General features: G+C 40.0%; 2 protein-coding genes across 2 annotated transcripts in view; one reads left to right on the top strand and one right to left on the bottom strand.

Annotated features, from left to right (window-relative positions):
• LOC134799930 (protein I'm not dead yet) overlaps nt 1-19,309 on the bottom strand; it is a 54,804-nt gene that overhangs the window by 6,187 nt on the left and 29,308 nt on the right. Inside the window, exons 2-13 of the mRNA XM_063772368.1 lie at nt 12,128-12,273; nt 8,679-8,826; nt 7,265-7,530; nt 5,848-6,048; nt 5,064-5,189; nt 4,215-4,340; nt 3,933-4,044; nt 3,174-3,265; nt 2,341-2,441; nt 1,878-1,970; nt 1,253-1,446; nt 528-665 (exon numbers count right to left, since the gene is read on the bottom strand). Coding sequence (XP_063628438.1) covers nt 528-665; nt 1,253-1,446; nt 1,878-1,970; nt 2,341-2,441; nt 3,174-3,265; nt 3,933-4,044; nt 4,215-4,340; nt 5,064-5,189; nt 5,848-6,048; nt 7,265-7,530; nt 8,679-8,826; nt 12,128-12,192 — 1,662 coding nt within the window. The 5' untranslated portion in view covers nt 12,193-12,273. The remainder of the gene's footprint in view (nt 1-527; nt 666-1,252; nt 1,447-1,877; nt 1,971-2,340; nt 2,442-3,173; nt 3,266-3,932; nt 4,045-4,214; nt 4,341-5,063; nt 5,190-5,847; nt 6,049-7,264; nt 7,531-8,678; nt 8,827-12,127; nt 12,274-19,309) is intronic.
• The window catches only part of LOC134799934 (GPI transamidase component PIG-S), a 102,291-nt gene continuing 95,888 nt past the window's right edge, over nt 12,907-19,309 (top strand). The window contains exon 1 of the mRNA XM_063772371.1: nt 12,907-13,065. Coding sequence (XP_063628441.1) covers nt 13,035-13,065 — 31 coding nt within the window. The 5' untranslated portion in view covers nt 12,907-13,034. The remainder of the gene's footprint in view (nt 13,066-19,309) is intronic.

Here is a 19,309-nt window from a genome sequence, read left to right as displayed (position 1 = left end):
GGGCGAAGTGTTCAAAATTACCTTGGCACGCTCTTATTCTTTTAATAATAAAGTCGCGTCAAGATCATTTTGAACACCTCGCCCGCTTAGCAACTTCTGCTGCTGACTGTACTTTATGCTGCGTTAATTTTGATGGGAATATCTATTTACAGCAGTTTATTTTATGGAGGCAAACGAGTAGACGAATTGCCTGATGGAAAGCAATTACCGTCGCTCATGGACACCCACCCGCAACACCAGAGGGGTAGGTGCCGACCTTTAAGATGACAGTACGGTTTTTCTCTTCGTAATTTGTCAATAACTGGCCACTGTTGAATAACAGGCCACCCTAAACTAAATTGAATTCTATTCACCTACAAACAGAATTCATTTTAGTCTAAGGTGGCTAGTTATTGAAGGGTGGCCAGTTATTGAAAACTTATACTAAAATGAATTCTTTGTATAGGTGAATAGAATTCATTTTTGGTTTGGGATGGCTAGTTACTGGCGCATTACCCTACCACTGGCAGGAAGTATTAGAAGCTTACCATCTTAGAAGTGGGTATGTGCGCGACACCGGCGACGATGGCGTTGGGTGGGGTCCCGACGGGCATGTGGAAGGCCATGGAGCAAGCTAGAGTGGCTGGGATCATGAGGTAGCGAGGGTCCATCTTCAATGTGCGTGCCTGTAACGAAAATAAACAATATTTAATGTTTTCTAAATAAATTAAAAAAATATATACATATTAGAGTCGGACCAAGCTAACTCTGCTTGCCATTTGCAGTGACAAATTGTAGCAATGACATCATTAATGTTAAACTTCTATGAAAATGTGACGTTTAAAATGACACTCCCTCACTTTGATCTATGACTCTAGAACTGTGATTAACATTTTTATATGTGTATCGGTCTTTATAATGAGTTTTATTGAGATCACAATCAATGGCGACTTATTAGAGCCACAATGGCGACTTATTGAAGTCTCCATGGCGACTTATTGACAATAAAATGGAGACTTATTGGCGCCGCAATGGCGACTTATTGGAGCCACCATGATTATTTATAGGAGTCCAATGGCAACTTAATGGCGTTACAATTGCGACTATCTGGCGAGGCAATGGCAACTTATTGAAGCTACAATGGCTACTTATTAGCGCTGCAACGGCGACATATTGGCGTCACAATTGCAACTTATTGGCGCTACAATGGCAACGTATTGGAACCACAATGGCGACTTATTAGCACCACAATGGCGAGGCCTTCCCGACTCACCATATTGGCCAGCACCGGTAGGATGAGGTTGGCGATGGCGACGTTGCTGGTGAACTCCGTGATGAACTGCGTGACCAGCACCACGACCAGCAGCACCACGTACGGCGGCAGGCCCTGCAGCCCGCTCAGCGAGCTTCCGATCATGGCCGACAGCCCGGTCGCCTTGCTGCCTTCCGCGAGGGCGAAACCGCCACCTGGGGGGCAAAAAGTAAGTACATATTAAAACCGTTTTGACCCTCTGAGGATTCAATAACCCACTATAGTTGACTATAGGATAATAAAAAATATCAAAACAGGTTAAGTTTCTTCTTGTTGCGGTGTCACCTAATATGTATATGTATAGAAGTATAGATGATCTAAGTAGAGATGACTAGTAGCTAACAATTTAACAGAGGTTTTCACTAAAGGTTGGTATTCCACCTGTCCAATTTCTTTATACAATGTGTACTTTGTCTCACATTTTGCTTAATGAGAGAGTGAAACGCAATGACATTGGACAAATATATTGGACAGATGGAGTACCACCCTAAGACTCTTGCTTGTTCTATTTTTTATATAGGTGTCACAGTCAATTTTGAATCAGTTTTAGCAGTTATTTGAGTTTGATTATGAGAAAGTATGTTACCCAGCAAGAACAGGAGACCCCATGGGATCTTCTCCTTAAGGATGTTCCACGTCACCACGCCGGGGGACGGCTTGGACTTGGCCAGCTCCTCGTCTGAAAATAATAATAATAATATAAAATTTGTTATTAATATTGGACACGGGGTATGGTATATATCATAGATGTTATGGTATATACTCGTATCATAGAAGTGAGGTATACAGTTAGGGTATATTATTCACGGAGTAATAATCCATAATAATGTCGATACCTAATAATTTCGGTACCTTTGCTTAACCCCAGGATAGGGATCCATATACAGCTGCCGAGCAAAAGGTACAGTCCCCCCCTCCCCCCACCCCCGCCTCTGCATAATCGGTATAGTTTTTTATAAAATTAAAATATATATATACCACATATTTGGGCACTTGGGTGACTTGGGGTGTAAATATCTATTTAATATCTGACTGTACACGTGACTTACATGACGCGGAGGAGGAGAAGAACTTGAGGAAGTCCATAGACATGGGCAGGATGAACATGAGGACCACGATGAACATGGACGTCACACCGTCTTTCACTTTCCTGTAACACACACATTAAACTATTATTACTAACGTACCGGCACCGGCGGTAGAACCGGCACAGAGAACCAGTATTTTGAGCTATGAGTTGCTGCCGTTTTGGCATCAAACCATAGAAGCGGAGCGTGAATCTCGCGACATAAACGCGTAAACGCCATGAATTTTGCAGCGCTTACGACGTTTTGGTCGCGTGGTACAGGTGCGTGCGACAATTACATTGTTTGATATATCGTCTCTATAGTAATAAAAACCTATGAACACATATTCTACGTATATTTAACATTTACAATAATTTGTGACCATTTTGTATCTTTGGACCATTGGAATGAAGGAATTCAAATACACAAGTATTTGAATTCCTTCATTCTTTACCCAAAAATGTCAAAATTTACATACTTGGCTTGGTATATTATAACCTGGAAAGCGAGACAGACTCAGGGATAACCTCACCGGGATCCGAACCCCGTTTACTCCTCCTAATTCTGAAAAGCAGTCTAGTGTAGTAGTATTATGTTTAACATAATACCAGGCGTGGCTCACTCCGCGATTTCGTCGCTTTGCTACAGGTAGCTAAAAGTACATCCGTTCCACACCAATTTTGGTGGCTAGCCATAAGCCGCGCGTCGCTGTCGCCACCTAGCGGCCATATCTGTCCTGATCGTAACAGACGCGTTTTGTTAGAGAGTGAGTCTTCTGTGCCTAGTACTAATATTTATTCTGTGATAATACTTACATGGTGGTAAGCAGGTCGGCCCACCCAGGCATGAAGCCGGGCTTCCTGAAGATGTACATAAACACTGCCAGGATGAACAGACCGCCTGAGACCTGAGATCAACATTACTTCATTTCACACACTGTTAAGAGAAATCTAAGGCAAATTTGTAGTTTTTATACTGAAAAGGGATTACGCAAAACTCTGGGTAGGGGGCGCCACTAGCACAAACTTTCAAACCGACATGATTTATCTATGTCATATTTTTATTCGTAACAAATAATCTGTGAAAACTTGTCAAAAAACTGTTTTTAGGCGAAGTGTAGATAGGTATATAAGTTACTCTATGGTTTACGGTTTGTGCTAGTACTGCCTCTGGCGGCAGAGCATTGCAGTATTACTCCCTATTATGATTTTTCTACTTTTTTTGTTTACAAGGGCATGATTAGAACCATAAGTATTGAATTAACATATTAAACTTGAACAGATAAAAATTACATTTTGTATGTTAACGTAGGAGAAAAAAATATGCTCCCTATGTGTCCCTGATTTTTGTATGGGAGTAAACTTTTTTTCTCCTGCGTTACCGTACATAATGTAACTTCTATCTGATCAAGTTTTGATGTGTTCATTCAATACTTATGGATCTAATCATGCCGCTGTGAAAAGTAAAAAAATCAACATGATTTTTGAGAAATCTTTCTTTTTTTTGCTAGGGACTCTAGGGACACGAAATCAAGTGTTCTAAAAGTTGATTCACCCAAAGATAGGCGTATGTACCTTTTCGTGGAAGGTGGCGGGTCCGAGGCTCTTGTATTTCTCGTTGATGACCTTCATGGTGGTTTTGGAGCCCGAGGCCAGCTGCACCTTCTTGGCGGCTTCGCTGTTTGGCCTGGAACATTATCATATGGTGTCAAAAGTTATTTCAAAAACTCTTTTAATGTTTTAAACACTTTACATACTTATCGCCTGTATCTTTAGGCATTTAAAAAAGAGTAAACAAAATCTACCCTCAAATGGCTTCTTAAGCGTGGCAGCGTGGGGGTTGATGGTGGTACTGACCTGAACATGCCCATGAAGGTGACCTGCAGGGAGACCCAGACTAAGAACTGCATCAGTATCATGGGCGGCGTGCTGTACGCCATGAAGTAGAAGAAGTTCACTGCATGGTGGATCTCAGGGAACTCACTGAAAGAGAAACATACAATATAATTCCGTACACGGCGAAATGTCGGGAAAAAATGGAAGAAATTTGAACTTTATGTAATTAGATTTAAAGTTTAAATTTCTTCAATAAAATATCTCGAGTTATCAACTTCTTCCCGCCGTGTACGGAATTATAACATCTGTTTTTACACAAAATAAATCATGTTCGTCTTGGTGTCACATTAAACCGTCACATTCCTCACTCTAATATTATCAGATTATCACTACACCTTAAAAAACAAAGTCCCCCCGCCGCGTGTGTCTGTCTGTATGTTCGCGACAAACTCAAAAACTACTGAACGGATTTTCGTGCGGTTTTCACCCATCGATAGAGTGATTCTTGAGGAAGGTTTAGGTGTATAATTTGGTAAGGTTTTGTGTAACTCGTGCGAAGTCGGGGTGGGTCGCTACTCGCTAGTAATACATATCTGGGAACAATCTTATACAGATACCTATCTCTTATACTTGGTAACAACTAACCTAATGTTACCGTGTTGCTTCACAAAAGTTAACTGCGGTGTGGAGGTGTGGATGCACCTTAAGCATATCTTGTTCCATACGTGAGATTAAAATCGTTGAACAATGTTATCCTGAATCAAAGTAACAGTCGACTATTGTAGGAGCCTACAAGCTACGGTCCTCAAGACCTTACTTTTGGCGTGCGGAGACGTTTTGAGACCCATAAACTACTGTATAAAATCTTACCTATCGAATATCCCTTTGAAGGCAGAGTTGGTAGCTGTGCCGACCAGAGTACCGCAGCCTCCCAGGGTCGAAGCGTAAGCTATGCTCAGGTAATAGCAGATTGTGATGTCACTCGGGATCGGGGCTCTGAAAAGAAATATATCAGATCAGCCCTATGTTATCTCATCATAACATAATATTACATTGTCACTGGTCCTTCATCTGTTTACATAATTGGTTCTTATTTAGCTGGAAGCTAAAAAGTTTCTAATTTGGCTTCAAACTGTTCCAAGATTAGAGCATTTGAGTATGAACTGCGCGGGCACAGCAGCGTAAATGTCAAGAAGTTTCGATTTACACAAGATGATACGAGACAACGCACAAGGGAGCCTGTGCTGTGTGTGTAACTTGTAGGGGCAGTATCTGCCTGCTTCTTGGCGTGAGGTGTCAATGTCATGTTTAAGTTTTCGATTAAGGTCACAAGGTGGCAGACCCTTTAAAGCACATGGTCCCTACACTATCGAAAAAAACCGGCCAAGTGCGAGTCGGACTCGCCCACGAAGGGTTCCGTACCATTACGCAAAAAGCGGCAAAAAAAAACACGTTTGTTGTATAGGAGCCCCATTTAAATATTTATCTTATTTTATTTTTAGTATTTGTTGTTGTTGAAATATATCACGGTTAATGAGTTACAGCCTGGTGACAAACAGCGGACGAACAGCGGAGTCCTAGTAATAGGGTCCCGTTTTTGCCCTTTGGGAACGGAACCTTAAAAAATACAAATAAAAGCTTGTAAAAGACTCACTCTTCATCAGTCTTCTCATCCTTCGCCTTAACCTCCTTTCCGTTCTCCGGTCTCTTCCTATTAACGTACACATCCCCCAGACCCTGGGACTCCAGGACCTCAAGGATGGCCTCCACGATGGGCACCATCATGGTGGTGGCGGCCGCGTTCGACACCCACATCGAGATGAACATGGTCACGAACGTTAGACCGAAGTTTAGTCTGAAATAAAGGTATTAGTGTAAATATTAACGTAATTAATAAAGTTTTCTGTCGAGACCTCAAGATGGCAGCACCTTTAACGCGTACCGTCCCTGTACGACGCTATTTTAACGATGTAACGTAAAGCGTTCTAAGCGGGTTCTCTGTTCATAGTGGCTTTTCGCTACATACGGGTTTTCCCATGTTATCGGCTACGGCACTGAATGTGTTAACGTAAGACGGCGAACAGCACCATCTACTTCAGCTGTTTCTGTGCTTTACGCTTCTATATATTCCTTTGTCTATAAACTCACCTTCTATGAGAGCATCCAACAACTTGCACAGTCCACAACGCAACTCTCCTGGGTAACTTCGAATGCTATACCCCGGCGGCGATCATCAGACCACCCATGAACATCATGTTTGTCTCCTTCATGTACGCTGCACACCGGCAGCGATCATCAGACCACCCATGAACATCATGTTTGTCTCCTTCATGTACGCTGCACACCGGCAGCGATCATCAGACCACCCATGAACATCATGTTTGTCTCCTTCATGTACGCTGCACACCGGCAGCGATCATCAGACCACCCATGAACATCATGTTTGTCTCCTTCATGTACGCTGCACACCGGCAGCGATCATCAGACCACCCATGAACATCATGTTTGTCTCCTTCATGTACGCTGCACACCGGCAGCGATCATCAGACCACCCATGAACATCATGTTTGTCTCCTTCATGTACACTGCACACCGGCAGCGATCATCAGACCACGCATGAACATCATGTTTGTCTCCTTCATGTACGCTGCACACCGGCAGCGATCATCAGACCACCCATGAACATCATGTTTGTCTCCTTCATGTACGCTGCACACCGGCAGCGATCATCAGACCACCCATGAACATCATGTTTGTCTCCTTCATGTACGCTGCACAGGTCTTGTCGGAGTCCAGGATACCCATGGTCGAGAACAAGACTATGGGCAGCATGGATGCCACGGGACTATAGACTTACCTTCTATGGGAGCATCCAACAACTTGCACAGTCCACAACGCAACTCTCCTGGGCAACTTCGAATGCTGTACCCTGGCAGCGATCATCAGACCACCCATGAACATCATGTTTGTCTCCTTCATGTACGCTGCACAGGTCTTGTCAGAGTCCAGAATACCCATGGTCGGGAACAGGACTATGGGCAGCATGGATGTCACGAGGACTATAGACATACCTTCTATGGGAACATCCAACAACTTGCACAGTCCACAACGCAACTCTCCTGGGTAACTTCGAATGCTGTACGCCGGCGGCGATCATCAGACCACCCATGAACATCATGTTTGTCTCCTTCATGTACGCTGCACAGGTCTTGTCGGAGTCCAGGATACCCATGGTTGGGAACAGGACTATGGGCAGCATGGATGTAACTGGGAGGGGGAGGAGTTCCAAGACCCAGTAGGTTGCCATTATGAGGACGACGTACATGCATTTGAAGGCCTGAAATGAGAAATAGGAGTTTACAGGTTTTTTACTTTTTTTTTCATAATTGTTTATAGAAATATTTTACTTTATCAGAATGGTAAAAAAACCGGCCAAGTGCGAGTCGGACTCGCGCACGAAGGGTACCGTACCATTACGCAATAAACGGCAAAAAAATCGTGTTTGTTGTATGGGAACTCCGCTTAACTATTTATTATATTCTGTTTTTAGTATTTGTTGTTATAGCGGCAACAGAAATACCTCATCTGTGAACATTTCAACTGCCTAGCTATCACGGTTCATGAGATACAGCCTGGTGACAGACAGACAACGGAGTCTTAGTATAGGGTCCCGTTTTTACCCTTTAGGTACGGAACCCTAAAAATGAAGGTGATGTTAAACTGCTCGTCGAAATAGATGGCGCTGCAAGGCGTCATACAATTCACGGTAACAAGAATTTGAAAAATCATAACATACGGGATCGTATAGCGCCATCTGCTTGCGGCTATGCACTACTTGACATTCATAAGTGCATTGTACAATGCACCATCAGATCTAACCCTTAAATGCATGATTTAAAAAAAAGTAATAAAAAAAATGACATTTTGGATACCTGCATATTGAGCCAAGGGCCATCAAAATATACGATGTAGATCTACATCATAATGCATTTAAGAGTTAAGGTGCTCAAAAAACCTAAACACGCACTCTAGCACCTTAACAATAGAGGCGTGTTCAGATATTTGTGAGAACCTTGGCCGCTCCGATATGGGGTATTATCTATGAAAAGGGACCTTGATGTCGATGGCGTAGACGCCGCACAGCGTCGCGCGGCATTGTATTTATATCGGAGTATCGTTAATAATGGCGTAAGCGCCACCGATTATAGGTCCCTTTTCATAGATAACGTCACGTATATCTGATGGCGACTGTACTATGGGGCTATTCATAAATTACGTCATTTCAAATTAGGGGGGGGGGGTCTGGACATCGGATGATGGTAGCATAACGTAGGAGAAAACGGGGTCATTCGAAGCATGATTTTTGAATGATTTTAGGGGGCTGGGGTTCGAAAATCGTCAAAAATCGATGTCGTAATTTATGGACAGCCCAGCCCCTATGCCTAAATTGAAAAATAAAGAGTTTCACTTTCACTTTTCACTTACCGGCTCATTATTCCTAATGGGTATCGGCAACAGAAGAATAGGTGTCAGCACGATCAACAGAGACTTCCAATAGATAGACAAGAACAGCTGTATCCTCTGTTTCAACGTCGCGCTGGATCTTGGTCTGGAAAAGAAGTAGGTGGTGCCGCTGGAAAAGAAAACAATATTATAACACCTGCCGCATGCTGTTAACACTGAAAAAGTGCTGGTGAGGTAATTAAATGCTATATAATACCGATAATATAAGATCATTTAAATTACAACTTTAAAAAAAAAAAAAGTTTTTTTATTAGCCTATAGAAGTGTCCCACTGCTGGGCAAAGGCCTCCCCTCTTTCCCGCCATTTGGTCCTATCCGATACACACTCCCGCCACTCTTTACAAAATGTGTCACGGTCGTCCCGCCGTCAAAAAATTGACTGGGAAAAAATTACATTAAAACTATAACTATAACATGTTTAGTGAAACATTAAAACGTATTTTAGACAGCTGTATACCAATAAAAAAAGTTAAAATATCAACCAAACCGCGAAAAAAATGGCTCACGAAAGGCATCAAAATATCGTGTAAAAACAAAAGACTATCCCGGATCCTCGCAACATACACCGAAAATCCTATACTTACAAAACATTATAAACACTACGAATAAACATTAAAAATAGCCAAGTACTTATAAAAAACACCAATTTATAAATGAAATAAAACAATCCGAAAACGTTACGAAATCTATGTGGCGAATTATTAGAGAGCGTACAAACAAAAATGAAATAAGATATAATCGCAATATCGAGTTGTCGATCCATAATAAACTAACGTCAGACCCGAAACAGGTTGCAAATGCGTTCAACAGTTTGTATCGGTGGGGAAGGCTGGTGGGGATACAGGGGGGGCTACCGCGAAAACCGAAATTCGCAAATTGCGGGGATCTTTCTCTTTTACTCCAATGAAGGCTTAATTAGAGTGACAGAGAAAGATGAACGCAAATTGCGAACTTCGATTTTCGCGGTTATAGCCAAGGCACAGCCCCGCCGCGCGGCCGGCCTGTGCTCAACCCGACCTTTAAAGCCTCCTCCACACTCGTGCGCGAATCACGGCGCGAAGCCGCCAACGCGAGTGTGGAGTCGATTTTCGCAGACAGCGAAATCGACTCCACACTCGCATTCGCGGCTTCGCCCGCGATTCACGCGCATAGTCTGGAGGGGCTTTATACCATGTACTTATCTGCGCCCGGTGGAGTTAAAACAAACAAATTACATAATAAAATCTCTAAAAAATAAACATAGCTTCGGAATCGATCAACTATGAACTATGCTTTGATAAAAAAAATGTGCTGACGAGCTTACTATCCCTTACTACATGCTCATTAACCAATCGTTCGCTGAGGGGACATTCCCGGACCTTTTAAAGACCGCCTTAATAAAACCTATGTACAAAAAGAAAGGAGACCGAACTAACCCTAGTAACTATCGACCCATTTCACTACTCCCAACAGTCCAAACATCATCAAAGATATTCGAAACAGCTGCACTGCAATAGCTGGTTTGTTAGTGTACACCGTTGTATGGGGACCTTGCACTTTGTGACTATGCGCTGAAACTTGGCACAGTTGATTCTTAGCTGGTCATGAGCAGATACAGACCGGGAGCCGTCGAGAGCTACCTCTCATTTAGTGGGGGGGAGAGGGGGAAGTTCGACGCTGCCGCGCTTCACTTGGAGCTATTACATTTCTCTAAAACTATACCTATTAGGGCATGCGATATATCATTTTCGGATAAATTAAGGACGAGGAATCTATTTTTAGAACAAAAACAATACACTTTCTAACAAAAAAAGAAGAATAAAGTAGAAAAGACTAAAAAACGTATTTTTAATTTTTTTATAATTACTAATTTTTTTTTAAAGTGTAGCAGGAATCCGAAAACAAGAAATATAATCGTAAAGCTACACTTATTACGTTTATAAAAATATATAGTTTATTAGGTATACAAATCTATTGATAAATGGGAGATAAAAAATAATAAAGCGTGGGTCAGAGTGATCTCATATTAAGGTGGGAAAGTTACTTATAATTTGTTCTACAATCGTTTATTTTTTTTAGTTTTTCATAAACACAAAGTATCGAATATCGATTACAAAACCGGTAGTATAAATTACGTCAAATCTGACGTGCAACACGTACAGAATTCCATTCCTCAAGGGAGTGTCGTCGGGTGTTTGCTATTTTTGATTTATACATATTTATTTGTATAAACGACCTCCCCTCCCAAAAATAATAAATCAAAATTGTGTACTATTTGCTGACAATATCTCTGTGCTAACGTCATGTCTAAATGACCAAAATCTTTACGAAAACCTCAAAAACATATTGACAAATATAACTCACTGGATGAACGATCATAACTTAGAAATAAAATTTTCAAAGACTAAGTTAATGCAATTTAGGCACTACCAAAAAACCCCGTTACGAATAGACTTCTCATACAATAATATAGTGAAATGATCAGAGTGCCAACATAAGTATTAAACGGTGTGCTTAGTTTTTAAATAATAATTAGTGAAAAGTTTTAAGTTAAACTTATGTGTATTTAAAAAAATAACTACCAAAAACTGAAATGTCAAATGTGTTTATTTTTATTGTGTACTAAGATCATGCAGTGCATCTTATACGTATCACTACAACAAAACTTTTTTGGTTGTAATATATGTACAGTACTGTACATACATATTTGTCAAATGTACCTACATTTTATTTTGTTTTTAGTATTCTTTGTTAAGCGGCAACAGAAATACATCATCTGTGAAAATTTCAACAAGCTATCACGGTTCATGAGTTACAGCCTCCTTGTGACAGACAGACAGACAGAAGGACGGACGGACAGCAGAATCTTGGTAATAGGGTCCCGTTTTTACCCTTTGGGTACGGAACCCTAAAAAGACAATGTGTCAATGCCACTTACATGTATTGAAATCGTAAAACTGCATGCATAAAAGAAAACAAATATTATGAGAGCATGCTGCAGTGGATGTTAGATAAAGAGATGATACTCACCATCAGTGGTGCCTTTCATGAGTTCTTGCAAATATATTATTTTTATAGGTCTGTTAGTAATTGGCAGGTTTACAATATTTTACACAACAATAATGCTTTGCCACCCTAGGCTTCAAAATAATTTATTAATTAAATAATTAGCTGGCCCAAAAGAGTAGGAAAAAGTTAAAATATAGGCACTTGTAATGTAAATTATATCCTTACTAAGAATATTTAAAACAAATGTTTCTACTATGTCACTGAATATATAGGTACCTACATAATAATGCCTTAAAAAGTACAAAATTAATGCCACTTTTACTACAGAATACTGATAGCTCAAATAAAGTTAAAAGTTCCCTATAAAAAATATCTCAAATTTAACTTGGATTATAGGTAATTTTTAAGTGAGTTTTACTTACCGAATTTCATCATTGATGCCGTTTTCCACGTGGTTCGTGGTGTCTCCTGCGTTACCGTTGGACATTTTTGCGGCTTTAGTTATCCGATGGTAAATATTAGTTCAGAAAACACGTAGAAATATCTTCGATTACATTCCCACAAACATCTGAAAGTAAAGAAAAAAAAAAGTGATAAATAGTATACGACCAGTTAAGTAGACCAAACCTATAGTGAATTTTAATTACATTTAGACAAATTCTCCAAATTTGTGCGAACAAGCAATAACTTGTCGCGGAAATTCAAATAAAACGTATCTAAGGTAATCACACACTTCATATTCATGCATGGTATAATTTTTATCTGTCAAAAATGACAAAATAAATAAAACACATTAAAAATAAGCTTGCAATGTTGGCAATATGCAAAGCGTTTCGTGTATTGTGAGGGCGCATAATCGTGCAGCAATACTTCTAAAATACATGTAATATAAAATAAATAACATTTTTGTCATGTGCAAAAACGAAACGCTACGATAGTTGCTGTTCATAAAGTTAGCTATGAATTTTATTTTATTAACAAAACGTACATGATTTTGAGTTATATTATGGGCATCCGAGAGATGGGCAATGTACATAAATAAAAACAAAATTTTAATTATAACGTGTAATAAGAATAAATTATTTCTGTATTTAAATTTTACAAATGCGAATTGAAACAGAAAGAGCAATAGCGATCCCCATAAACACTCACGCAGTAGTGCCACAACTTTACACGCAATCGTTAATGTCAAATACTCAAATGTAATTGACAATTGAGGAAAATAGAAAAAAATGAAATGGATAATGAAAACAATATAGTTACTTGTTATTAACGGAGCTTTAAATACAGTAGAGTATAAAAAATAGTGTTTTATTAAGTGTGAATGCTATGGGGAAACAAATGAAGTCCGACGCGGACGGTAAGTCTGTCTTACTTAACATAATTATTTTCATTTTGTTATCACTTTGCATCAATGCCGGTTTATCTACGTGTAGCAATTTTAGCAGATAGACCAACAGCTACAGGTGACCGAGCGGTTATTTTACACAGATTTTCTTCGGTACAAAATTGTCTATTTCTAGGTTATGTTCGTCCGGTACAAGCCCTACGGGCGTACTACGTTCTGCACACATTCTTGAATAACAAATAGAACGCCTGCTGGAACCCGTTCACAGGCGCAACAATAAACACCCATGAACCGGTCGCAGCAGGCATTGGGACTATTGTAGAAAAAGTGAATAGTATACCGGTCTATATTATTATCAAGTTATTATTAGACTTGAAAGGTTAGTGCTAACATAACAAATCTTAATAAATGTCTATCTACAGAGGTCATTCAACTTTTAAATCTATAACCTTAAGGCTTATTCTCTTTGTAATCTTCAAGCTGCCCAAAGTAATCACTTTTAAAGGTCTTAGACCACTAAAGATAACATTTGTGGCTCTTCAATATTACTATAACTCTAGAATTCTACCATGATTGACACTTATAATCTAATTTTACGGTTTCACTCACATGCTTTTAGTCTTTTAAATTCAATTATTGACTCTTCTTAAATGTTTGCCGCTCCTTGTTCTATGTTATTACAGATGCATAATTATGTTCCATCATATTTTCACGGAAATGTACAAACGTGTCTTGCTATTTCAGTCAGTATTGGTACAAAATGTACTGACATTGACTGAAATAGCATTACAAACAATTATGCACTACATCTGTACAATATACTACCATCGGTATATTGATGGGATGGGGTTATTTAAATATCAACTTTATTCTGTTTTTATTAAGGTAGAAAATCTATGTATTAAAATAATCTCTCAATGTCAAACTAGGAGCAATTTACTTGTATTCCGAGTCCTGAAAAGATCATCATCATCAATGTTACATGTGGATCACAATTATTTTATTTGATTCTTGTACCCAATTAACAAGCAAGATATTTGAAATACTTTTAAAACCCTTCTTTTCATTACAAATTCAATAAAAAACATAAAATGTAGTATAATTAACAAAAATAAATGTATTGAAAGCAAAATCTGTTCAGAGGTTTTGATGTTATGATGGAATTCAAACATGCTTTATTACATACAGAAACTGATAAAAATTATAGCCCTTCCCATAGTTGAGCATTCCGAGCAGACTTCTGGTACATATATCATAGCAAACATGATTGTTCAAGCCAGCATAAATGTGTATAATTTTAATGTGTTCTTGTGTTTGTAAATGTTCAACTCATGGCATACATATCTATACATTTTTCAACTTTAACTCAATGTAATAACGTAAACAAAAGAATTCTAGGTAGGTATAAGTTGACCATTCATGATCCGTAAAAGGACTTAAGTTCTTAAAAACGTTTAAACATAGTGTCATTTTAATGTTAAGACAGTATAGCAATCAGGACTGGTTACTTAGCATACAATGGAGTGGATGTGACGCAAAATAACAAGAGTTGTTTAGGGAAATGGGTATCATACTTAAGGCCGAGCCACACCGGCTGCGTGTGCAGCACGCTGCGTGGCGTGCGCTGCGTGACGTGCGCAGCACCCCTGTCACACCGGGTGACGCGCACGTCACGCAACGCACGCCACGCAGTGTGCTGCACACGCCACGCAGGCGCACGCTGCAGCTCAGTCATGCGTGCAGGAAAATAAAATACGCCTGCGACAGTACCTACATCATGTTATTATAACTCCCGTTGCAAATGGAAGCAGCTCAACTAATGCCGCCATTGCAATTAGAGGAAAAAAATGTCTCATATTTGAATCGAGATAATTGAGAGTACATAATATTATTCACCAACGCACAGTAGTTCACAATACAACAACCTTGTTTTCCAATAGTATCGTTAATACCTAACATCGATTTGTTCCCACAGGCCAAATTATTTTTTTATAAGACGTATTTTTTGTAATCTTTGTGCTATGTTGTAAATATACATTCGTATTGACGAACGATTTTAATTAGTTTTTCTTTTATCACTGAATCCATATTAAAAACCAGCACGCGCACCGGCTGAGTTGTAAATAAATACAAGCGAGCTGCGCGTGTACACGCACAGCACCTATGCAGCACCGAGCTGTGCGTGTCCGAACCTGCTCGGTTCGCCCTCTCATAGGGAACGCAGTTAAACACAACGTCATCACTGCACGCAACGAAGCGACGTTGCCGCTCCGCTGCGTGGACGCGTGCACGCAGCACGCAGCCGGTTTGTCTCGTCGGAGCTGCGTTGCGTGCAAGTCACGCGTACGCGCACGTCACGCACACGTCACGCAAGCGGTGTGTCCTCTCGTATGAGTTTTCGTATTATACAACGCATCGGGACGCGTACGTGCACGTGCACGTCTACGCACACGCATCCGGTGTGGCTTGGCCTTTAACCCTTTGAACGCAACGCTTAGGGGACGTCCAGAAATCATGTGATTGTTCAGAGGGGGGGTGGGGGTAAGAAACATATAACGATGGGGGGGGGGGGGTCAGAGATGATATCACGTGTAAGTTTTTTTTTTCAAAGCGGGAAAGACAAAAACAACAATACTCAAAAATTAGATTAGGTCTAATAATCCGCTCTATTTTATATGCGTATTTACCCAATAAAAAACAATCATAAATTAAATCGAAAATCGTACTGTAGTTCCTAAAAACACGGATGTAGTGCATAATTATTTTCCATCGTATTTTCACGGAAAAACGTGTCTTGCTATTTCAGTCAGTTTCAGACTCTCAGTATAAAAGTACTTACTGAGGTTGACTGATGGCAAATACGAACGTTACCGAAAAAAAATACGATGGAAAACAATTATGCATTGCATCTGTATCTTCGCCATCTCTCAGGATTCTGAATTTCGCTCATATTTAAAATAAAACTAATAGCTAGAACAACTTAAAGGAAAACACGGATGTCTAAAAATCTAAATAATATCTGAATTATTTAAATAATTGTAATATAATATATTATATTACATTATAATAGTATGTATAGCAAACAGTTGAAGTTTGCATAATTAACACGGCTTTTAATTTATTTAAATAAGTGTATGTGTGTGCTATGATTTTGCAAATAATTCTGTACTTCTATATCTTTTTAACGCACAGGCTGCCGTCTTTCGGAGAAGACCATTTTAGCGGGGTTGTAGGGAGCGTGCGTGAAATGTAGGGGGCAGCACAGAAGCCCCTGTTTATTGGCGCAAAGTGTAAATGTCAAGTTTATACATCCAATGTAGCCCACAAGATGGCAGAACCTACAATGCACTAAAAAACGTACGTGAACTGTAGGACAGCACTTGCTTTGGTGTGAAGTGTCAATGTAACTGCATATTACGAAAACAACTCTATTAAAAAAATTAAGTTGACCATACATTAAAACAAAAAACCACTATAAAAATAATTTTACGGTTTAGACTCAGTTGTATTAAGTCACTCGCGCGACATGATGCGAGTGAGTTAATCCAAGTGAGTCTAAACCGTAAAATTATTCAATGTTAGTATCTCTCACAACAGTTTAAATTCGATAAATGAGACCATTTTTTCTCATCGCTCGCACAAAGGAATACTACTAGTCTTAGTAATAGGGTCCCGTTTTTAGGGTTCCGTACCCAAAGGGTAAAACGGGACCCTATTACTAAGACTCCGCTGTCCGTCCGTCCGTCCGTCTGTCACCAGACTGTCTCTCGTGATCTGTGATAGCTGAAATTTTCACAGATGATGTATTTCTGTTGCCGCTATAACAACAAATACTAAAAACAGAATAAAATAAAGATTTAAGTGGGGCTCCCATACAACAAACGTGATTTTTGTCCGAAGTTAAGCAACGTCGGGCGGGGTCAGTACTTGGATGGGTGACCGTTTTTATAGATAATGGTACGGAACCCAACCCTTCGTGTGCGAGTCCGACTCGCACTTGGCCGGTTTTTTTACCCTTTGGGTACGGAACCCTAAAAAGTTATGCCGTAAAAACATGGAGGTGATATATTGGCCGGTACTGTAATTCCACTGCCCCCCAAAACTTCAGGCCTTCCTTGGCAACCAGACACTAGAAAAGCATACATCAACCGAAGTCCAAGGTGACTTGAGGAGGAGCGTGTTACGTAACTCTGGGACGTATTTATAGTTATGGAGGAGGCGCGGCTTGACGTCACTGAAACTTTTCAACGATTTACGTCAAACAATTCTGTAAACAACTGTTTTGGGAATGGGAGGTGGGATATGGAGTAGGTAAATCAATTCAATCAATTGTCGCGGGAGTCCGCTGGATGCGGGTGGCGCGAGACCGGTCATTGTGGCACTCTTTGGGGGAGGCCTATGTCCAGCAGTGGACGTCCTCTGGCTGATATGATGATGATGATGATGATGAAATCTATTGTGGGTAGAGTTAGACCAAGCTAAGTTGGCTGCGATTTTGATAACCCAAACTGCGCAAGTGTTATTTGAGACGAAAGTGGAGGACCCGCGCGAAATCGCACTTTCATACAAACGTAGTCCTCATTTTCCTCTCTGGATATTAACATAAATGAAAATGTTTTGACGCAATTCGTTGTATACTATGTAAGGGGACGTTTGATTTTTTTCGGATAAACGTCATAGTTTCATATAAGTTTGACGTTTAAAATAAGTGCAAGGGTTCTTGCACAGTCTGGGCTACCAACGCTGCCAACTTAGTTTGGCTTAAGAGCCAACGGGAGTGGTCATTTCTCCATACAAACGTACTCCTCGTTCACCTCCGTGGTTTTTGAAGCTAGAGCAATGATTTTTTCAACACAGATTAATATTGTCAATATCTGTGTCGGACCGTTTTGCTTTTTTTGATAATTTTGTTTTTTAAGGCGCTAGAGCCTTTCAAATATGGCCAAAATGGCCTAATTAACTATGCCGCAATGAGAGGCGTGGCATTCAAAACTGATATCAATTAGCCAAAAAAGCAAAACGGTCCGACACAGATAATTTCATAATCATTTAGATTTCCAAATTTGGGTACGATTGGTTAAGTTTTGGAGGAGGAAACAGAGGACTACAAAACCTCGATTTTTGAGATTTTTACGCAGGATTTTTCGCCTTGTCCTTATCGCACTACTTTTAGGTGCCGCTTCCGTTAGCGAGACGGGTATATTTACCTAAAATATTTAAAACTCAGCTCCTGTTTCGTTTTAAGACATTGCTAAAATAACAAGAAAGCTTGTACTATGTTACTCTTGTAAAATCCGCTATGGGTCAAGATGTATAGAAAAGAAGACCTTATGTAATAGAGTTTTCAACTCTACTTTTGCATTACATCATCGAAACATATTTAATTTTTATAAAAAAACCGGACAAGTGCGAGTCGGACTCTCCCACCGAGGGTTCCGTACCCAAAGGGTAAAACGGGACCCTATTACTAAGACTCCGCTGTCCGTCCGTCCGTCTGTCACCAGGCTGTATCTCATGAACCGTGATAGTCAGATAGTTGAAATTTTCACAGATGATGTATTTCTGTTGCCGCTATAACAACAAATACTAAACTGTACGGAACCCTCGGTGGGCGAGTCCGACTCGCACTTGCCAGGTTTTTTTAGTATTTGTTGTTATAGTGGCAACAGAAATACATCATCTGTGAATATTTCAACTGTCTAGCTATCACGGTTCATGAGATCCAGCCTGGTGACAGACAGACGGACAGACAGACAGTGGAGTCTTAGTAATAGGGTTCCGTTTTCACCCTTTGGGTACGGAACCCTAAAAAAGTACCTTTTCAGCGTAGATTTCCTTAATCTTTCTATTTTCATTCAAACTTTGTAATAGGCAAGACGTATTATGTAAGATGGCGTAGATGCAATACGGATCCCTAGTTAATTGTGTATACAATGACGCACATGCAGGGTACAAAGTTTTGTTTAGACACCAGGCAAGAGGCTTTATTTAGTATTGTAAGTGGGTAACTTTGCCATATTTACTCAGTTTCTAAGGTTTACTTTAATATATTTATACAGGTTCTTCTCACTACACATAAAATAAAGTCCCCCGCCCAGTGTTGTGAATAATGCTTATTTTTAGGCTTAAAGGCTCGAGCCCTCAAGACTCGTAAGTCTTGAAGACTCGACTATATTTGAGAATTGTATTTATTTATTTTACGCATATGGATGTAAGAAATCGTCTTTGCCGCCTTTCAGGCGTTAAGCCTCGAGAG

This window comes from Cydia splendana, chromosome 19 (genome assembly GCF_910591565.1).
Source record: "Cydia splendana chromosome 19, ilCydSple1.2, whole genome shotgun sequence".
Taxonomy (NCBI): Eukaryota; Metazoa; Arthropoda; class Insecta; order Lepidoptera; family Tortricidae; genus Cydia; species Cydia splendana.
This window is presented reverse-complemented; position numbering and strand designations above follow the sequence as displayed.